The sequence below is a fragment of the Nycticebus coucang genome, chromosome 21 (genome assembly GCF_027406575.1).
Source record: "Nycticebus coucang isolate mNycCou1 chromosome 21, mNycCou1.pri, whole genome shotgun sequence".
Classification (NCBI taxonomy): domain Eukaryota; kingdom Metazoa; phylum Chordata; class Mammalia; order Primates; family Lorisidae; genus Nycticebus; species Nycticebus coucang.
The window spans coordinates 67,274,883-67,292,069 of NC_069800.1; the positions used below are offsets into that span (position 1 = coordinate 67,274,883).

Genomic DNA, 17,187 nt, shown 5'->3' on the forward strand with positions numbered 1-17,187 from the left:
CAGCAGAGTGGGGTCTGCCCTATTGGAGTAGCCTGTTTCTGTTGGGTGAAGCTGCAGCCGGGAGGGTGGGTCATTGGTTTGTGGCATCACAAATGAACAGGGCACAGGTTACTAAGTGTGATATTGCAGTGGGATTGTGGTCATGAGCATTTTTATAAAGTTGAAGATTTGAGTGTTAACGATTAATGGGGCTGTCTTTGAGGTTTTTGGTCATAGTAGTGGTTCTACCCTAGGGTCTCTTTCTTTAGCGTTGTTCTGAGTAATTATGACAACATTGCTGTGATCATGGAAGTGCCCCTTCTGTCTGTCAGCCCCGTTCTGTCCCTTGGTCTAGCTGGACCAAGCATCGGCTGCCCAGGCTTCATGCCCTGTGACCTCATAGTGTCATCCAGATTTGCGTCTCTGCTGTCTATACTTAAAGACGATGTGTACGCTGCACTGACGGAGTGAGGCCACAAGCTCTTGGATGCCCAGCAGGGTTTGAAGGCCGAGACTCTAGTGATCCTCCTTTATAAACACATTTCTGTAGTTATTTTTGATCGATTTCTGTCCTCTTTTGAATTATTGTATTCCAAGTATAAGTTTATGAAGGAAAATCCTTATTAGGTATCTGGTCATAAATCAGTATTGATAAAAGTAATTCAGCAAACATTTATTGAATACTCTGCTAAAACCTGTCAGTAATAGCTCAGTTTATGAATTAAAAGGGCGTCAGGCTGTGAGGTTTCGTTTCTCCATAGCTCATCTTACCCTCAGAATGGTTTTATAGATTGGGACATGCCTGTTCCGGGCAAGGCTGTGATTCTGGGTTGAGGTGGTTGGTCTCTTCCCAGGTCTTTGCCTACAGTAGGTGGTACCTAGTCTTATCATCTTGTTTTAATTTTGTGAGTTGTGGGGACACAGTGGCTCCTACCTGTAATCCAGCACTTGGGAAGGCTCTGACATGGGAGGGTCCCTTGAGGCCAGGAGTTTGAGACCAGTGTGGGCAACATAGTGAGAATCTGTCTCTACAAAAAATAAAACAGCCCAAAGACTCAACCATAAGACTCCTAGAAGTCATCAAAAAATACAGTAATGTTTCAGGATATAAAATCAATGTCCACAAGTCAGGAGCCTTTGTATGCGCCAATAACAGTCAAGATGAGAAGCTAATTAAGGACACAACTCCCTTCACCATAGTTTCAAAGAAAATGAAGTACCTAGGAATATACCTAACAAAGGAGGTGAAGGACCTCTGTAAAGAAAATTATGAAATCCTCAGAAAGGAAATAGCAGAGGATATTAACAAATGGAAGAACATACCATGCTCATGGATGGGAAGAATCAATATTGTTAAAATGTCTATACTTCCCAAAGCAATCTACCTATTCAATGCTATTCCTATCAAAATACCAATATCGTACTTTCAAGATTTGGAGAAAATGATTCTGCGTTTTGTATGGAACCAGAAAAAAACCCGTATAGCTAAGGCAGTTCTTAGTAATAAAAATAAAGCTGGGGGCATCGGTATACCAGATTTTAGTCTGTACTACAAAGCCATAGTGGTCAAGACAGCATGGTACTGGCACAAAAACAGAGACATAGACACTTGGAATCGAATTGAAAACCAAGAAATGAAACTAACATCTTAACCACCTAATCTTTGATAAACCAAACAAGAAAATACCTTGGGGGAAAGACTCCCTATTCAATAAATGGTGTTGGGAGAACTAGATATCTACATGTAAAAGACTGAAACTGGGGCGGCGCCTGTGGCTCAGTCAGTAAGGCGCCGGCCCCATATACCGAGGGTGACGGGTTCAAACCCGGCCCCGGCCAAACTGCAACCAAAAAATAGCCGGGCGTTGTGGCGGGCGCCTGTAGTCCCAGCTACTCGGGAGGCTGAGGCAAGAGAATCGCTTAAGCCCAGGAGTTGGAGGTTGCTGTGAGCTGTGTGAAGCCACGGCACTCTACCGAGGGCCATAAAGTGAGACTCTGTCTCTACAAAAAAAAAAAAAAAAAAAAAAAGACTGAAACTGGACCCACACCTTTCCCCACTCACAAAAATTGATTCAAAATGGATAAAGGACTTAAATTTAAGGCATGAAACAATAAAAATCCTCAAAGAAAGCATAGGAAAAACACTGGAAGATATTGGTCTGGGGAATGACTTCATGAAGAAGACTGCCATGGCAATTGCAACAACAACAAAAATAAACAAATGGGACTTCATTAAACTGAAAAGCTTCTGTACAGCTAAGGAGACAATAACCAAAGCAAAGAGACAACCTACACAGTGGGAAAGGATATTTGCATATTTTCAATCAGACAAAAGCTTGATAACTAGGATCTATAGAGAACTCAAATTAATCCACATGAAAAAAGCCAGCAATCCCGTATATCAATGGGCAAGAGACACGAATAGAACCTTCTCTAAAGATGACAGATGAATGGCCAACAAACATGAAAAAATGTTCATCATCTCTATATATTAGAGAAGTGCAAATCAAAACAACCGTGAGATATCATCTAACCCCAGTGAGAATGGCCCATATCACAAAATCTCAAAACTACAGATGCTGGCGTGGATGTGGAGAGAAGGGAACACTTTTACACTGCTGGTGGGACTGCAAACTAGTACAACGTTTCTGGAAGGAAGTGTGGAGAAACCTCAAAGCACTCAAGCTAGACCTCCCATTTGATCCTGCAATCCCATTACTGGGCATCTACCCAGAAGGAAAAAAATCTTTTTATCATAAGGACACTTGTACTAGACTGTTTATTGCAGCACAATTTACAATCGCCAAAATGTGGAAACAGCCTAAATGCCCACCAACCCAGGAATGGATTAACAAGCTGTGGTATATGTACACCATGGAATACTATTCAGCTATTAAAAAAATGGAGACTTTACATCCTTCGTATTAACCTGGATGGACGTGGAAGACATTATTCTTAGTAAAGCATCACAAGAATGGAGAAGCATGAATCCTATGTACTCAATTTTGATATGAGGACAATTAATGACAATTAAGGTTATGGGCGAGGGAGGAAAAGCAGAAAGAGGGACGGAGGGAGGGGAGTGGGGCCTTGGTGTGTGTCACACTTCATGGGGGCAAGACATGATTGCAAGAGGGACTTTGCCTAACAATTGCAGTCAATGTAACCTGGCTTATTGTACCCTCAATGAATCCCCAACAATAAAAAAATAATAATAATAAAAATAAAACAGGCTCAGTACCCATAGCTTAGTGGTTAGGGTGCCAGCCACATGCACTGGGGCTGGTGGATTCGAACCCTGCCCAGGCCTGTTAAACAGCAATGACAACGACAAAAAAATAGCCAGGCATTGTGGCGGGCAGCTGTAGTCCCAGCTACTTGGGAGGCTGAGGCAAGAAAATCACTGAAGCCCAAGAGTTTGAGGTTGCTGTGAGCTGTGATGCCACCTCACTCTACCAAGGGCAACAAAGTGAGACTCTGCCTCCAAAAAATAAGTAAATAAATAAATAAAAATAAAACAAATTAAAATTTTTTAAAAATCAGGTGCGCAGATGGGGGAGGCACTCATCTCTCTGGCCTTCCCCATGTGGAGTCACGTGGTAGCCAATTCCTTCTATTCTATAGTCTGTTAACTTTTTCTTTTAGAACAAATAAGAAACTCAGAGTGATAAGTTTATACTGTGGGTCTTTTCTCCTTTTTTCTGTGCTCTGGCCCCTGTCCCAGCATGCAGCCTGCCTGCCTGGCCTTTGGCAGTCGGTTTTTTACATGGTTTATCATTGACTTTAAATATTTCTCAGGAAGTTAGAAGTACCACCAGTTTATTTCATTTTTTTTTTTTTTTTTGTAGAGACAGAGTCTCACTTTATGGCCCTCGGTAGAGTGCCGTGGCCTCACACAGCTCACAGCAACCTCCAACTCCTGGGCTTAAGCGATTCTCTTGCCTCAGCCTCCCGAGTAGCTGGGACTACAGGCGCCCGCCACAACGCCCGGCTATTTTTTGGTTGCAGTTTGGCTGGGGCTGGGTTTGAACCCGTCACCCTCGGTATATGGGGTCGGCGCCTTACCGACTGAGCCACAGGCGCCGCCCAGTTTATTTCATTTTTAAAGTTTTTATTTTTAGCAAGAGATTTCCATCTGCACAGTGGACCAAGGGCATTCAAGGGAGCACCATTACCCTGCTCCATCTGCCATTGGCACCTGTGTCCCTCACAACTCTCCGTGCTATGTCATGCCCCTGTCCCCTGACACGTGAGGGAGTACTGGTGTCATCCCCATCCCAGTGGGACTGGCACTCCTGGTAGTTTCTTGTTTCCTGTGTATTTTAATGTAACATAACTTTGTCCTGCTCTATCACAACACACGTTCTCTCCTGCCCCTATCTTTCGGGTGTCTGCCTCTATTCCTCACCTTTTCTTCCCCTTATCCTCACGTGTGTTGTTTGGCCTTTGTAGTGTTCCCTCCCCGTCAGAGTTCCTAAGAGTCCTTTTCTTAGCATCTTTATTTTCAGACCATCCATCGTAGAATGTATTATCTTCGTGGCCTGGAACTTCTCTGCATATTCCATCTTCCTACCCCTGGCCAGGCAGTGGCTGTCAACACTGCCTGTCCAGCCACTGTCCTGGGATGATGCACAGCAGGCAGGGGAGGCTGGAGAGAGGAGCATAGCAGTGGTAAGAAGTCCTGGACCCTCATCATCAAGCAGGTGCCGTGGCACGGATGTGATACCTGCTCCACATGTCTTACACCCAGACTTCAGCCCTCGCAGTCTGGGGACTGGGGAACTACAGCAGTGCCGACACTGCTGTAGAACTGCACTTAAAGGCCTCCTTGTGGCTTAGCACCCATAGCTTAGTGGTTAGGGCACCGGCCACATACCTTGGGGCTGGCGGGTTCACACCCTGCCAGGGCCAGCTAAACAACGATGACAACTACAACCAAAAAATAGCCAGGCGTTGTGGTGGGCACCTGTAGTTCCAGCTACTTGGGAGGCTGAGGCAAGAGAATTGCTTAAGCCCAAGAGTTTGAGGTTGCTGTGAGGTGTGACGCTGCGGCATTCTATTGAGGAAGACAAAGTAAAACTCTGTCTCAATTAAAAAAAAAAAAAGAGGGCAGCACCTGTGGCTCAGTGGGTAGGGCGCGGCCCCATATACCCAGGGTGGTGGGTACAAACCCGGCCCCAGCCAAACTGCAACAAAAAAAAAATAGCCAGGTGTCGTGGCGGGTGCCTATAGTCACAGCTACTCGGGAGGCTGAGGCAAGAGAATCGCCTAAGCCCAAGAGTTGGAGATTGCTATGAGCTGTGTGACGCCACAGCACTCTATCGAGGGTGATATAGTGAGACTCTGTCTCTACAAAAAAATAAATAAAGCCCTCCTTATTTTCATAGTGGAGTGCCTACATTAAAACATGATTTTAGGCTCAGCCCCTGTAGGTCAGCGGCTAGGGCTCCAGCCACATACACCGGAGCTGGTAGGTTCGAATCCAGCCTGGGCCTGGCAAACAACAATGACAACTACAACAAAAAAAATAGCCAGGTGTTGTGGGGGCCCCCGTAGTCCCAGCTACTTGGGAGGCTGAGGTAAGTGTATTGCGTAAGCCTAAGAGTTTGAGGTTGCTGTGAGCTGTGTCACACTCTACCGAAGACAGCATAATAAGACTCTGTCTCAAAAAAAAAAAAAAAAACATGAATTTTTGAAGTAGTTTTATCTAATAATGTGTATAGAAATACCAAATCATGGCGGTACCTGTAGCTCAGTAGGTAGGGTGCCAGCCATATACACCGAGGCTGGCAGGTTCGAAACCTGCCTGGGCCAGCTAAAACAACCATGACAACTGCACCAAAAAAAAAACAAAAAATAGGGTGTCGTGGGCGGCACCTGTAGTCCCACTATTTGGGAGGCTGAGGAAAGAGAATCGCTTAAGCCCAAGAGTTTGAGGTTGCTGTGGCTTTCAACACTGTGTGTCCAGCCCCTGGTTGGACACTGGGATGACGCACAGCAGGCAGGGGAGGCTGGAGAGAGGAGCATAGATTGGCCTTGAAACATGGCCAGGATGTTTGAACTATGATGCCATGGCACTGTACTGAAGGCAACATAGTGAGACTCTGTCTCAAAAAAAAAGGAAAGGAAAGAAATAAAAAAATATCAAATCATTTGTAGTTCTTGTGAAAATTTTGGAAATGGCCTCAGATATTTCAGACATTTTTGAGTAAAGGATGCTGAAAACAGAACAAAAGAGAATCTCCAAAAAGACTTCATGTGTGGGTGAGGCACAGTGGCTTACACCTGTAATCCCAGCACTCTGGGAGGCCAAGGTGGGTAGATTGCTTGAGCTCAGGAGTTGGAGATCAGCCTGTGCAAGAAACAGAGCCTGTCTCTAAAAACAACCAGGCATTTTGGCTCATTGTGGGTACCTGTAGTCCCAACTACTCAGAGACTGAGGCAAGAGAATCACTTGAGCCTAAGAGTTTGAAGTTGCTGTGAGCTATGATGCAACAGCACTCTACCAAGGGCATCAAAGTGAGACTCTGTCTCAAAAACTAACAAACAAAACCTTCACGTGGAAGTTTGTAATAGGACAGAGCCACCTGTAGACTCCAGGAAAAAATGGGTAGTTCTGTGGGTGCTCCTGAGACTTGGGGCATTGGACATTACTCAGACAAATGGAAGCTGGTCGCTGGTCTGTATCTCTTGCCTTGCCCAGATCAGCTCCCAATAAAGCAGTTTCCCTATAAGTGACAAAACTTCAGCGACCTTAGGATGAGGAAAAATTTCTTTTTTCTTTTTCTTTTTTTTTTTTTGAGACAGAGTCTCACTTTGTTGCCCTCTGTAGAGTGCAATGGCATCACAGGTCTCTTTTTTTTTTTTTGAGACAGAGACTCACTGTGTCGCCCTTGGTAGAGTGCTCACAGCAACCTCACTCTTGGGCTTAAGCGATTCTCTTGCCTCAGCCTCCCATGTAGCTGGGACTATAGGCACCCGCCATAGCCCAGCTATTTTTTTGTTGTAGTTGTCATTGTCGTTTAGCAGGCCCTGGGCCAGGTTCGAACCTGCCAACCCCAGTGTATGTGACTGGCATCCTAACTGCTGAGCTATAGGCACTGAGCCAAGACCCACATCTCTTAAAACATTAGACTAACATTTAGTGATAAACATGAGGGGATTTTTTGTTTTTGTTGTTTTTTTTATCGCCCTCGGTGACAGGAACCTCCAATTCTCTTGCCTCAGCCTCCCAAGTAACTGGGACTATCGGTGCTCACCACAACGCCTGGGCGGTTTTTTTTTTTTTTTTTTTTTTTTGTAGAGACAGAGTCTCATTGTACCGCCCTCGGTAGAGTGCCGTGGTGTCACACGGCTAACAGCAACCTCCAACTCCTGGGCCTACGCTATTCTCCTGCCTCAGCCTCCCAAGCAGCTGGGACCACAGGCGCCCGCCACAACGCCCGGCTATTTTTTTGTTGCAGTTTGGCCGGGGCTGGGTTTGAACCCGCCACCCTCGGCATATGGGGCCGGCACCCTACTCACTGAGCCACAGGCGCCGCCCGCCTGGGCGTTTTTGTTGTAGTTTGGCCAGGCCGGGTTTGAGATCCATCTATATTATTTCTTTTCTTTTCTTTTCTTTTCTTTTTATTTTTTTTTATTAAATCATAGCTGTGTACATTAATGTGATCATGGGGCACCATACACTGGTTTTATAATACCATTTGACATATTTTCATCACACTGGTTAACATAGCGTTCCTGACATTTTCTTAGTTATTGTGTTAAGACATTTATATTCTACATTTACTGAGTTTCAAAAAATATGGAACGCTTCACAAATTTGTGTGTCATCCTTGTGCAGGGGCCATGCTAATCTTCTCTGTATCGTTTCAATTTTAGTATATGTGCTGCCAAAGCGAGCACTATATTATTTCTTATGTATGTCACTGTTTTTATTGGTGAATAGTGATCAGTTCAGCTGATGGCAGCTGGGGTCATTGCTCTTCTTAGAGCTAAGGTTGCACCAGTCCAGGTAAAGCCTTGAGCCCATCAGGCCTCCCCCATCTCCTACTGAGAAGTCCTGTGTGTTATATCATCTACAGGGTTCCCCATGTAAATTCTCCTTTAAACCATCCTGTGTATATTTTTTTAAAAGGTCTTTTACCCAGGTTTGTGCTTTCTGGTGGTTTTCATGCCCTTCTGGAAATCTGAATTTGTGTATGTTGTAAATGACAACAAATGACCTTTAGCCCAAAGAACTCTCTTTGGCATTTCTTGTGTTTTAGGGCTTTGTGATGGTTTATTCTAGCTTCTGGTAATCCAAAAATGTCTTTATTTCACCTTCATTTCTATAGGATGTTTTTGCTAGAAATAGAATTCTAGTTTAATCTTCTTGTGTATGTTGAAGGTATGTACCTGATGTTATAAGATACATATATATAGTAAAATGGTTACTGTAGTAGAACACCTTAACATATCAGTCATCTCACACAGTTAACCATTTTTCCCTATGTAGCAAGAGCAGCTATAATCTACTCATTTATCAAAAATCTTGAATATAGGCCAGGTGCAATGGCTCATGCCTGTAATCCCAGCACTCTGTAGGCCAAGGCGGGTGGATTGCCTGAGTTCAGGAGTTTGAGACCAGCTTGAGCAAAAGCGAGACCCATCTCTACTAAAAATAGAAAAACTGAGGCAAGAAGATCACTTGAGCTTGAATTGGAGGTTGCTTTGAGCTATGATACCACAATACTCTACCCAGCATGACAGCTTGAGACTCTGTCTCAGAAGAAATCTTGAATACAATATGCTGTTATGTAGTGTATCTCCTTGATACATTTTGAAATGTTAAATCCAGCTTGCAATCCTGGAATAATTATTTGATCAAGATGTATGTAATTTCTGGGCGGTGCCTGTGGCTCAGTGGGTAGGGCACAGGCCCCATGTACCGAGGGTGGCGGGTTCAAACTCCGCCCCAGCCAAACTGCAACAAAAAAGCCAAGCGTTGTGGCCGGCATCCCAGCTACACAGGAGGCTGAGGCAAGAGAATCAAATCACCTAAGCCCCCAGGAGTTGGAGGTTGTTGTGAGCTATGAGGCCATGGCACTCTTGTACCAAGGGCAACAAAGTGTCTCTAAAAAAAAGAAAAGAGATATGTAACTTCTTAATTCAATATGTTAATATTTTGTTAAGGGGTGCAGCCATTTGGAATTCTTCGTACCGTAAGCTCCTGGCCCCCGGCCAGTGAATAAAGCCCTTCCTCTTATAAACATGGTGTTTGGATGCTCTTTCTCTCCCTTGGGCCTCGTCTTCCTGCAACATTTTTGGTTCCCTGACTGGGAAGCAAGATCACCCTTGGAGAGAACACGCACCTGGTAGTTGCCACCCATCCTCTGGACACCTACATGGGGGCCCGTGATCAGCCTGGGCGACATGATGCACTGAGCGCGCCAGGGAGATAATTTGGCCTCCCTGTGTGGATGCCTCGACTGGGTGGAGAAAGGACCCCTCGGCGGGTCTTCAAGGAGTCAAACACCGGGAGGAACTGGCATGCAGGAACAGGTACTTACACAGGGAGACATCTAAGGCAAAGTATGATCGATCTGGGGTTCCCACCATTTGGGTGGAAACGGGGGACTGATCAACCCCTGGGGCATTAGATCCCTGGCAGGTCTGTTGAGAGGTGTATGAGTGGTGGATGTGGTATGACTGAGAAAACTCCCAGGGTGGAGTTGGACCTCTCTTCATGGGGCCTAGGGTAGTGTTAGTTTGCCTCCTATGGCTAAGTGGTAGTTCTAGTGGGAAATTGAGGCTGCCCAGGTTAAGAAATGGGTTGGAGGCTTGGTCGTGTCAGCCACATACACCGAGGGTGGTGGGTTCAAACCCGGCCCAGGCCAGCTAAACAATAGTGACAACTGCAACAAGAAATAGCCGGGGCGTTGTGGCAGGCGCCTGTAGTCCCAGCTACTTGGGAGGCTGGGAGGCTGAGGCAAGAGAATTGCTTAAGCCCAAGAGTTTGAGGTTGCTGTGAACTGTGATGCCACAAAAAAAAAAGGTTGGAATTGTGTGCACGTGAGTGCTTAGAGAATGATGAGATAGTTTCCTGCCCCCCCCCACACACACACACCCTCACCCCCATCCCCGGCTTCACAGGATGAAATGATTTTGTGAGTGGCTGTTCCAACTTTGCCCCCTGGCTATTCTGAGAGAAACTGGAAGTTCCAGGTTTTCTGCTTTGTGTCTTGGACACAGGTCTAGTCTTTGGTGGCCACGTGGACATGTGGAGACTTAGCGGGGAAATGAAAAGACATCAGAAAGGATGACTGTGTTGTGGTTTTGTTACTGGAATTTCTTCAGTGAGTCCTTGGTTTCGGGGATTCGGGACTTGAGCCCACAGGCCACAGATCAGTGATAAAATGGTATTTTGTTGGACAGAGGGGCATGCAGAGAGAGTGGAGAGTGCCAGAGCTCCTGGCAGCAGGGAGAACGCCCAAGTCGGAGGTCTCCTGCATGGTTCCTGTGTTTAGGGGTAAAAAATTGGCCCTGAGGCTCAGCACCCTGTAGCACCATGGTTACTGTGCCAGACACATACACCGAAGTTGGAGAGTTCGAACCTGTCCTGGGCCAGCTAACCAGCAATGACAACTGCAACAAAAAAATAGCCGAGCATTGTGGCAAGCTCCTGTAGTCCCAGCTCCTTGGGAGACTGAGGCAGGAGACTCGCTTGAACCCAAGAGTTTGAGGTTGATATGAGCTGTGACACAACAGTACTCTACTGAGGGCGACATAATGAGACTCTGTCTCAAAAAAAAAAAAAAAATTGACCCGGAGAGATATTTTGGCTAGGACTTGGTAGATGGGAAAAATACCATTACAAACTGAATGGGTGTTCTAGCAAATGAATGCATGCAGCCCCTCACCTCGGGCAATAGGTCTTTGCTGCGGTTTTTGTCTGGGGAAGGGATTAGGGTGTGTGCTCCCTAGTCAGGGTGGAGCCAGCCAGAATGTTTGGGGCTGCTTTGTTCTTGACCTTGCTAGGACTCAGAGGGTATGGCCTGGCCTGTAACATATTTGTGTCTAGAAATGGGAGTCTGGGCTCTGCACCTGTGGCTCAAGCGGCTAAGGCGCCAGCCACATACACCTGAGCTGGCGGGTTCAAATCCAGCCCAGGCCCGCCAAATAACGGTAGCAACCAAAAAATAGCCAGGCATTGTGGCAGGCGCCTATAGTCCCGGCTACTTGGGAGGCGGAGGCAGAAGAATCGCTTGAGCCCAGGAGTTGGAGGTTGCTGTGAGCCGTGATGCCACGGTAGTCTACCCAGGGCGACATCTTGAGGCTCTGTCTCAAAAAAAGAAAAGAAAAAAGAAATGGGAATCTGATGTCTGAGCTGAAGAAAGTATGGCGAAACCTCAAAGAACTCAAGCTAGACCTCCCATTTGATCCTTTAATCCCATTATTGGGCATCTACCTAGAAGGAAAAAAACCCTTTTATCATAAGGACACTTACACTAGACTGTTTATCACAGTTCAATTTACGATCGCCAAAATTTGTAAACAGCCTGAATGTCCACCAACCTAAGAATGGATTAACAAGCTGTGTATACCATAGAATACTATTCAGCCATTTTAAAAAATGGAGACTTTGGCTTGGCGCCTGTAGCTCCGTGAGTAGGATGCTGGCCACAAGCATCAAATGTGGCGGGTTTGAGCCCGGCCCGGGGCTGCTAAAAAACAAGGACAACTGCAACCAAAAAATAGGCAGGCACCTGTAGTCCCAGCTACTCTGGAGGCTGAGGCCGGAGAATTGCTTAAGCCCTAGAATTGAGGTCGCTGTGAGCTGTGACGGCACAGCACTATACCAAGGGTGACACAGTGAGACTGTTTGAGACAGAGACTTTACATCTTTTGTATTAACCTGGATGGAAAGCATCATAAGAATTGAGAACCATGAATCCTATGTATTCACTTTTACATATGAGGACAATTAATGACCTAGTACACTGTGGGGGGTTGGGGAAGGGGAGAGCAGAGAGAGGGAGGGATGGAGGGGGTGGAGTCTCGGTGTGTGACACACCTCTTGAGGGCAAGACACAATTGTAAGAGGGACTTTACATAACAGATACAATCAGTGTAACCTGGTTTCTTGTACCTTCAGTGAATCCAACAATAAAATTTTGTTTTCTTAAGGATTTTTACATCCATGTTTACCCTTTTTTTTTTTTTTTTTTGAGACACATCTGTTCCCCAGACTAGAGTGCAGTGGCCTCATCACAGCCTACTGCAGCCTCAAACTTTGGGGCTCTAGCTAGTTTTTGTGTTTTTACTGTGTTGCTCATGCTGGGTGGGAAGGTTTTTTATTGCAAATTTAGTTTTCTTAAAATTTACCTGCTCAGCATCAGCCACATACCCCGGAGTTGGCGGGTTCAAATCCAGCCTGGGCCTGCCAAACAACAATGACAATTAGAACCAAAAAATAGCCGCGTGTTGTGGCGGGTGCCTGTGGTCCCAGCTGCTTGAGAGGCTGAGGCAAGAGAATCGCTTAAGCCCAGAAGTTTGAGGTTGCTGTGAGCTTTGACGCCACAGCGGCACTCTACCCAGGACGACAGCTTGAGACTGTCTCAAAAAAAAAAAAAAAAAAAAAAAAAATTTACCCTGACTTACTGTTGATTATAATCCATTCTGTGTCAGTTTTGTAAATTGCATTTTTCAGAGTATTTGTCCATTTCATCTAACTTTTGGCATCAAGTTGTTCATAATAATATAACACCTTTTTCATGCCTCTAGGACCTGTGGTGATGAACCCTCTTTCCTTGTATTGCTGGGTTTTATTCTCTTTTCTTGGTCACCAGGCCAGTTGTTAATCAATTTTTGTATTTTGTTATGAGAACCAGCTTTTGGCTTTGTTAAATTTCTCTATTGTTTGTTTTCAGTTTCATTGATTGGTGTTCTTTATTATGTCCTTCCTTCCATTTCCTTCCGAGTTTATCCTGCTATTTTTTGGCATTATGAGGTGGAACCATAAGTCTTGATAATGTGCTGTACTCCTGTTCTCCAGAGAAACAGAACTAATGTCTTTGTCTGTCGGTCTGCCTTTCTAAGGAGGTTGTTCCAAGGAGTTGGCTGACGTGATCATGGAGTCTGCGGAAAGCTGGGTGTGATCCTAGTCCAAGGGCAGGAGGAGACCAGTATCCCACCTCAAGCGTCCAGGCAAATTCTTCCTTCTTGCACCTGTTTGTTCTGACCCTGATCTAGAGTTTGGGTGAGGGCCACCCACATTTGAGAGGGCAGTCTGCAGAGTCCAGAGTTCCAATACTAATCTCATCCAGAAACACTCTATAACAGACTAATGTGGACCCTCCGTGACACATAAACACATCAACTTAATCGCCATGTATGTTGTATTTTATTACTCAGTTCAGGATATTTTCTAGCTTGGCTCTATAGCAGGTTTCTATGGTCTCAGCTGCTCTGGAGGCTGAGATGAGAGAATGAATCACTTAAGCCCAGAAGCTGGAGGCTGCAGTGACTCAAGCTGGCGACAGAGGGAGACTTTGTCTCTTAAAAAAAAAAAATTATTTCCCCTGTGATTTCTTCTGTGAGCTGCGTGTTATTTAAACATAATGTTGTTTATATCTAATACTTGAGCTTTTCCTATACATCTTACTATAAATTTGTAAATTGGGGTTTCTGATGCTTGGAAGGTCAGGGCACACACTGTGTGTGATTTCAGTGCATTTGTGTCTATTGGAAACTGCTGTGAGGCCCAGTGTCTGTGACTTGGTCTTTGTGTCTCAGAACATCTGTGAGTGTTGGTTGTTCTCTGGCTATTTGTTGGGCCATGGTAGTTTAATAGTGTGGTTTTAAATCATCAGTATTTTTCTTTTTTGCAGTTTTTGGCCAGGGCTGGGTTTGAACTCACCACATCCAGCATATGGGGCCAGCGGGCGCCAGCACCCTACTCTGTTGAGCCACAGGCACCACCCATCAGTATTTTTTTTTATTTCTTTTTCTTTGGTCTATTCTGTTGGTTTCTGAGAAGAGTATTCAAAATATAGTTGGATGTTACATTTTTATCCATTCTGACAATCTGTAACACTATTGGAGTGTTTAGTCACTAACATTGAATTGAATTATTGGTGTGTTTAGATTCAGACCAACCAGTTTATCTAGGTTTATTCCCTGTGTTCTTTTGTATTATTTAGATATTTTTCATCTTTATTTTTCTTTCATTCTTTGCACTTTGTATGTAGAGGTTGCTTTAGGGATTAAGATACATATCTACTTTTTCAGGGTCTGCTTAGGGTAGCAACATTGTGGCACATCACACCCAGTGCAGCTGGGGACTGCTCTACACTCCACATGCTGTGGGGATGTCCACTCACATTATACAAACCCCACAAGATAGGATTTTGAACAGACTTATAGAATAAAGTTCATCAACTCCACGCTTGATACTTTCATCTCTACTTTTGATGGTTTTTAAGCATTTTTTTCTTGCAGATTAGCCTAACATGGCAGACCAGAGACAGCGCTCACTTTCTACCTCTGGGGAGTCACTCTACCACGTCCTCGGACTGGACAAGAATGCAACTTCAGATGACATTAAAAAGTCCTATCGGTAAGAGGCCAAGCCTAAACCACCAGGTTCCCTCAGAAAGACAAGGAAGCCCTCTTGTGTAGTCCACATTTTACCTAGAATCACAGCCCTTCCTCCTTCCCACAGACTCGTTTTTCTATGAGGAACAGTTCTGTTGTGTCCTTGTGTATGCAGTGTGCTCCGTACAGCCTAAAATGGTCATGTTAATGTTCTCTTGGTGACAGAAAACAGCACTCTGTAGATCTTACAAACTGCCACAGTCCCACAGAGAGTCAAGGTCTGAACCTGGTAGGAGACCTCCGTGACCAGCAGAACTTTGGAGTGGCCACACGAGTCACTTGTTTTTGCACAGTGGTGATAGTCCCTTCACTCAGCTGGATTCAAAGGACTTAAAGACCAATACTAATCCAGACAAGCAGATAGCCTCCCTTGTGTTCTTCTCATTGTATAACCTACTAAACACACTGAAATGCTGTTCTTGCACCCTTCTGCTTACCACTTCATTTGACAGACTGCAGTTAGCTGCTAGGACACCAGGGCTCAGCAGTAGGGTCTCCTTTTGTATTGGCCAGAGCCTGGCTCAGCTCAGGACCCTCAGTGGATGGTCAGGGTGGGTGGATTTGCTGCAGAGATTGCTCTTGACCCTTACATTCTAGAACTCTGAAGAGTTAGAAAGTGAGGTGGTAGGGCGGCGCCTGTGGCTCAGCGGGTAGGGCGCCGGTCCCATATGCCGGAGGTGGCGGGTTCAAACCCAGCCCCGGCCAAATTAAAAAAAAAAAAAATTGTCATTAAAAAAGAAAGTGAGGTGGTAATGGATAGACATTTCTTCCACTGGACCCTCCAGTGGATGAATATAAAACTTGTAACCAAGATAGAGCCAGGAAATTAATTTGGTTTGCAGGAAACTTGCCTTGAAATATCACCCCGACAAGAACCCTGATAACCCAGAGGCCGCAGACAAGTTCAAGGAGATCAACAACGCCCACGCCATCCTGACGGACGCCACCAAAAGGAACATCTACGACAAATACGGCTCCCTGGGGCTCTACGTGGCTGAGCAGTTTGGGGAGGAGAACGTGAACACCTACTTCGTGCTCTCCAGTTGGTGGGCCAAGGTGAGGGCAGGTGGTGAGCCCCTGGTCTGTGGGGCTCTGAGAGCTCCTCGATTCAAACATTTACACTCTGAGACATGGTTTCTGGGCATGGGCCGGCTCTCCTCCTGCATCATAGCACAGGTCTCTGGCTGGTCCAGTGGTTGCTGTGATAAGCCAAGGAACACAGAGCCAGACCCACGGGGAGCTGGTTATAGCAACATAATGTTCTTTTATGAGTAACTCCAAATTTTTAAAGAGTGGAGGTAGAGAATAACCCTTCATTTTTTCATTAGCATTTCTTTTTTGAGGCAGAGTCTTACTTTGTTACCCTCTGTAGAGTGTGGTTTCATCACAGCTCACAGCAATCTCAAACATTTGGGCTCAAGAGATTCTCTTGCCCCAGCTTCCTGAGTAGCTGGGATGACAGGCGCCCCCCACAACGCCTGGTTATTTTTTAGAAATGGAGTCTCTTTCTTGCTTAGGCTGGTCTTGAACTTGTGAGCTCAGGCGGTCTGCCTGCCTTGGCCTCCCAAGTGCTGGCATTACAGGCGTGAGCCACCATGAGCCATTTCCTTATTTTATTCCCAGGGTCTTTAGCATTTTTAAGGCTGAAGAGGAATGGATGCAGTGGCTCACGCCTATAATCCCAGCACTCTGGGAGGACAAAGCAGGTAGGAGTTTGAGACCAGCCTGAGCAAGAGCAAGACCTCATCTCTACTGAAAAGAGAAAAAACTAGCTGGCCACAGTGGTGGGCACCTATAGTCCTAGCTGCTGTCCCTCAAGAGGCTGAGGCAGGAGCATTGCTTGAGCCCAAGAATTTGATGTTGCTGTGAGCAATAACGCCATGGCCTTCTAGCCTGGGTGACACAGTGAGACTCTGTCTCAAAAAATAAAAGAAATAATATATATACATACGAACAGAGGGTATAAATTATCCCATGGCCGGTAACTATAGGAAGCCTGTTTTTGGCTTGTACTTGTTGGCCCTCATTCCTGTCTTTAAAAATGTTTCTTTAAGCAACTGATCTCTTTCCAACACCTGCCTCTTGTACCCTCAGGCCCTGTTTGTTTTCTGTGGCCTCCTCACCTGCTGCTACTGCTGCTGCTGCCTGTGCTGCTGCTTCAACTGCTGCTGTGGGAAGTGCAAGCCCAAAGCGCCCGAGGGTGAGGAGACAGAGTTCTATGTGTCCCCCGAGGACCTGGAGGCACAGCTGCAGTCTGATGAGAGGGGTGAGTGCCCATCCCAGGACCCGTGTGTGTGCGTGGGGCGGAGCCAGCACGGGCCCTGAATGCTGTCAACCTATCTTGTCAAACAGGAGGGCACTGACACTGTGCCGCGAGTGTTTGTGGTGGCAGCTGGGACTGTTGAGGTGTGAACATGGACCCTGGAGGTAAAGCAGGCGCAGAGGGCTGTCCCCACCCGTGACCTGCGGTAGACATAGATCCCAGGGACTGAGAGGTGGGCAGGGTGGCAGGGGCTAAGGGCCAAGGGCTGGAAGTGACTGGAGGTGGCTGAGGACAATCATATTGGGTGG

General features: G+C 45.9%; 1 protein-coding gene and 1 non-coding gene across 5 annotated transcripts in view; one reads left to right on the forward strand and one right to left on the reverse strand.

Annotated features, from left to right (window-relative positions):
- The window catches only part of DNAJC5 (DnaJ heat shock protein family (Hsp40) member C5), a 36,139-nt gene that overhangs the window by 14,494 nt on the left and 4,458 nt on the right, over positions 1 to 17,187 (forward strand). The window contains exons 2-5 of one of the 4 annotated variants that reach the window (XR_008376653.1): positions 14,461 to 14,578; positions 15,459 to 15,672; positions 16,711 to 16,882; positions 16,969 to 17,043. Coding sequence is in view for 3 of the 4 variants with exons in the window: in XM_053574940.1 (XP_053430915.1) it covers positions 14,472 to 14,578; positions 15,459 to 15,672; positions 16,711 to 16,882 (493 nt within the window). In the remaining variant the exon portion in view is untranslated. Of the gene's footprint in view, positions 1 to 12,245; positions 13,168 to 14,460; positions 14,579 to 15,458; positions 15,673 to 16,710; positions 16,883 to 16,968; positions 17,044 to 17,187 lie in introns of those variants that run through there. The other 3 variants (XM_053574941.1, XM_053574940.1, XM_053574942.1) reach the window with 3 other exon arrangements.
- On the reverse strand, positions 7,778 to 7,884 carry LOC128574437 (U6 spliceosomal RNA). Its single transcript, XR_008376788.1, has one exon. It is a non-coding gene; the product is annotated as a U6 spliceosomal RNA (small nuclear RNA).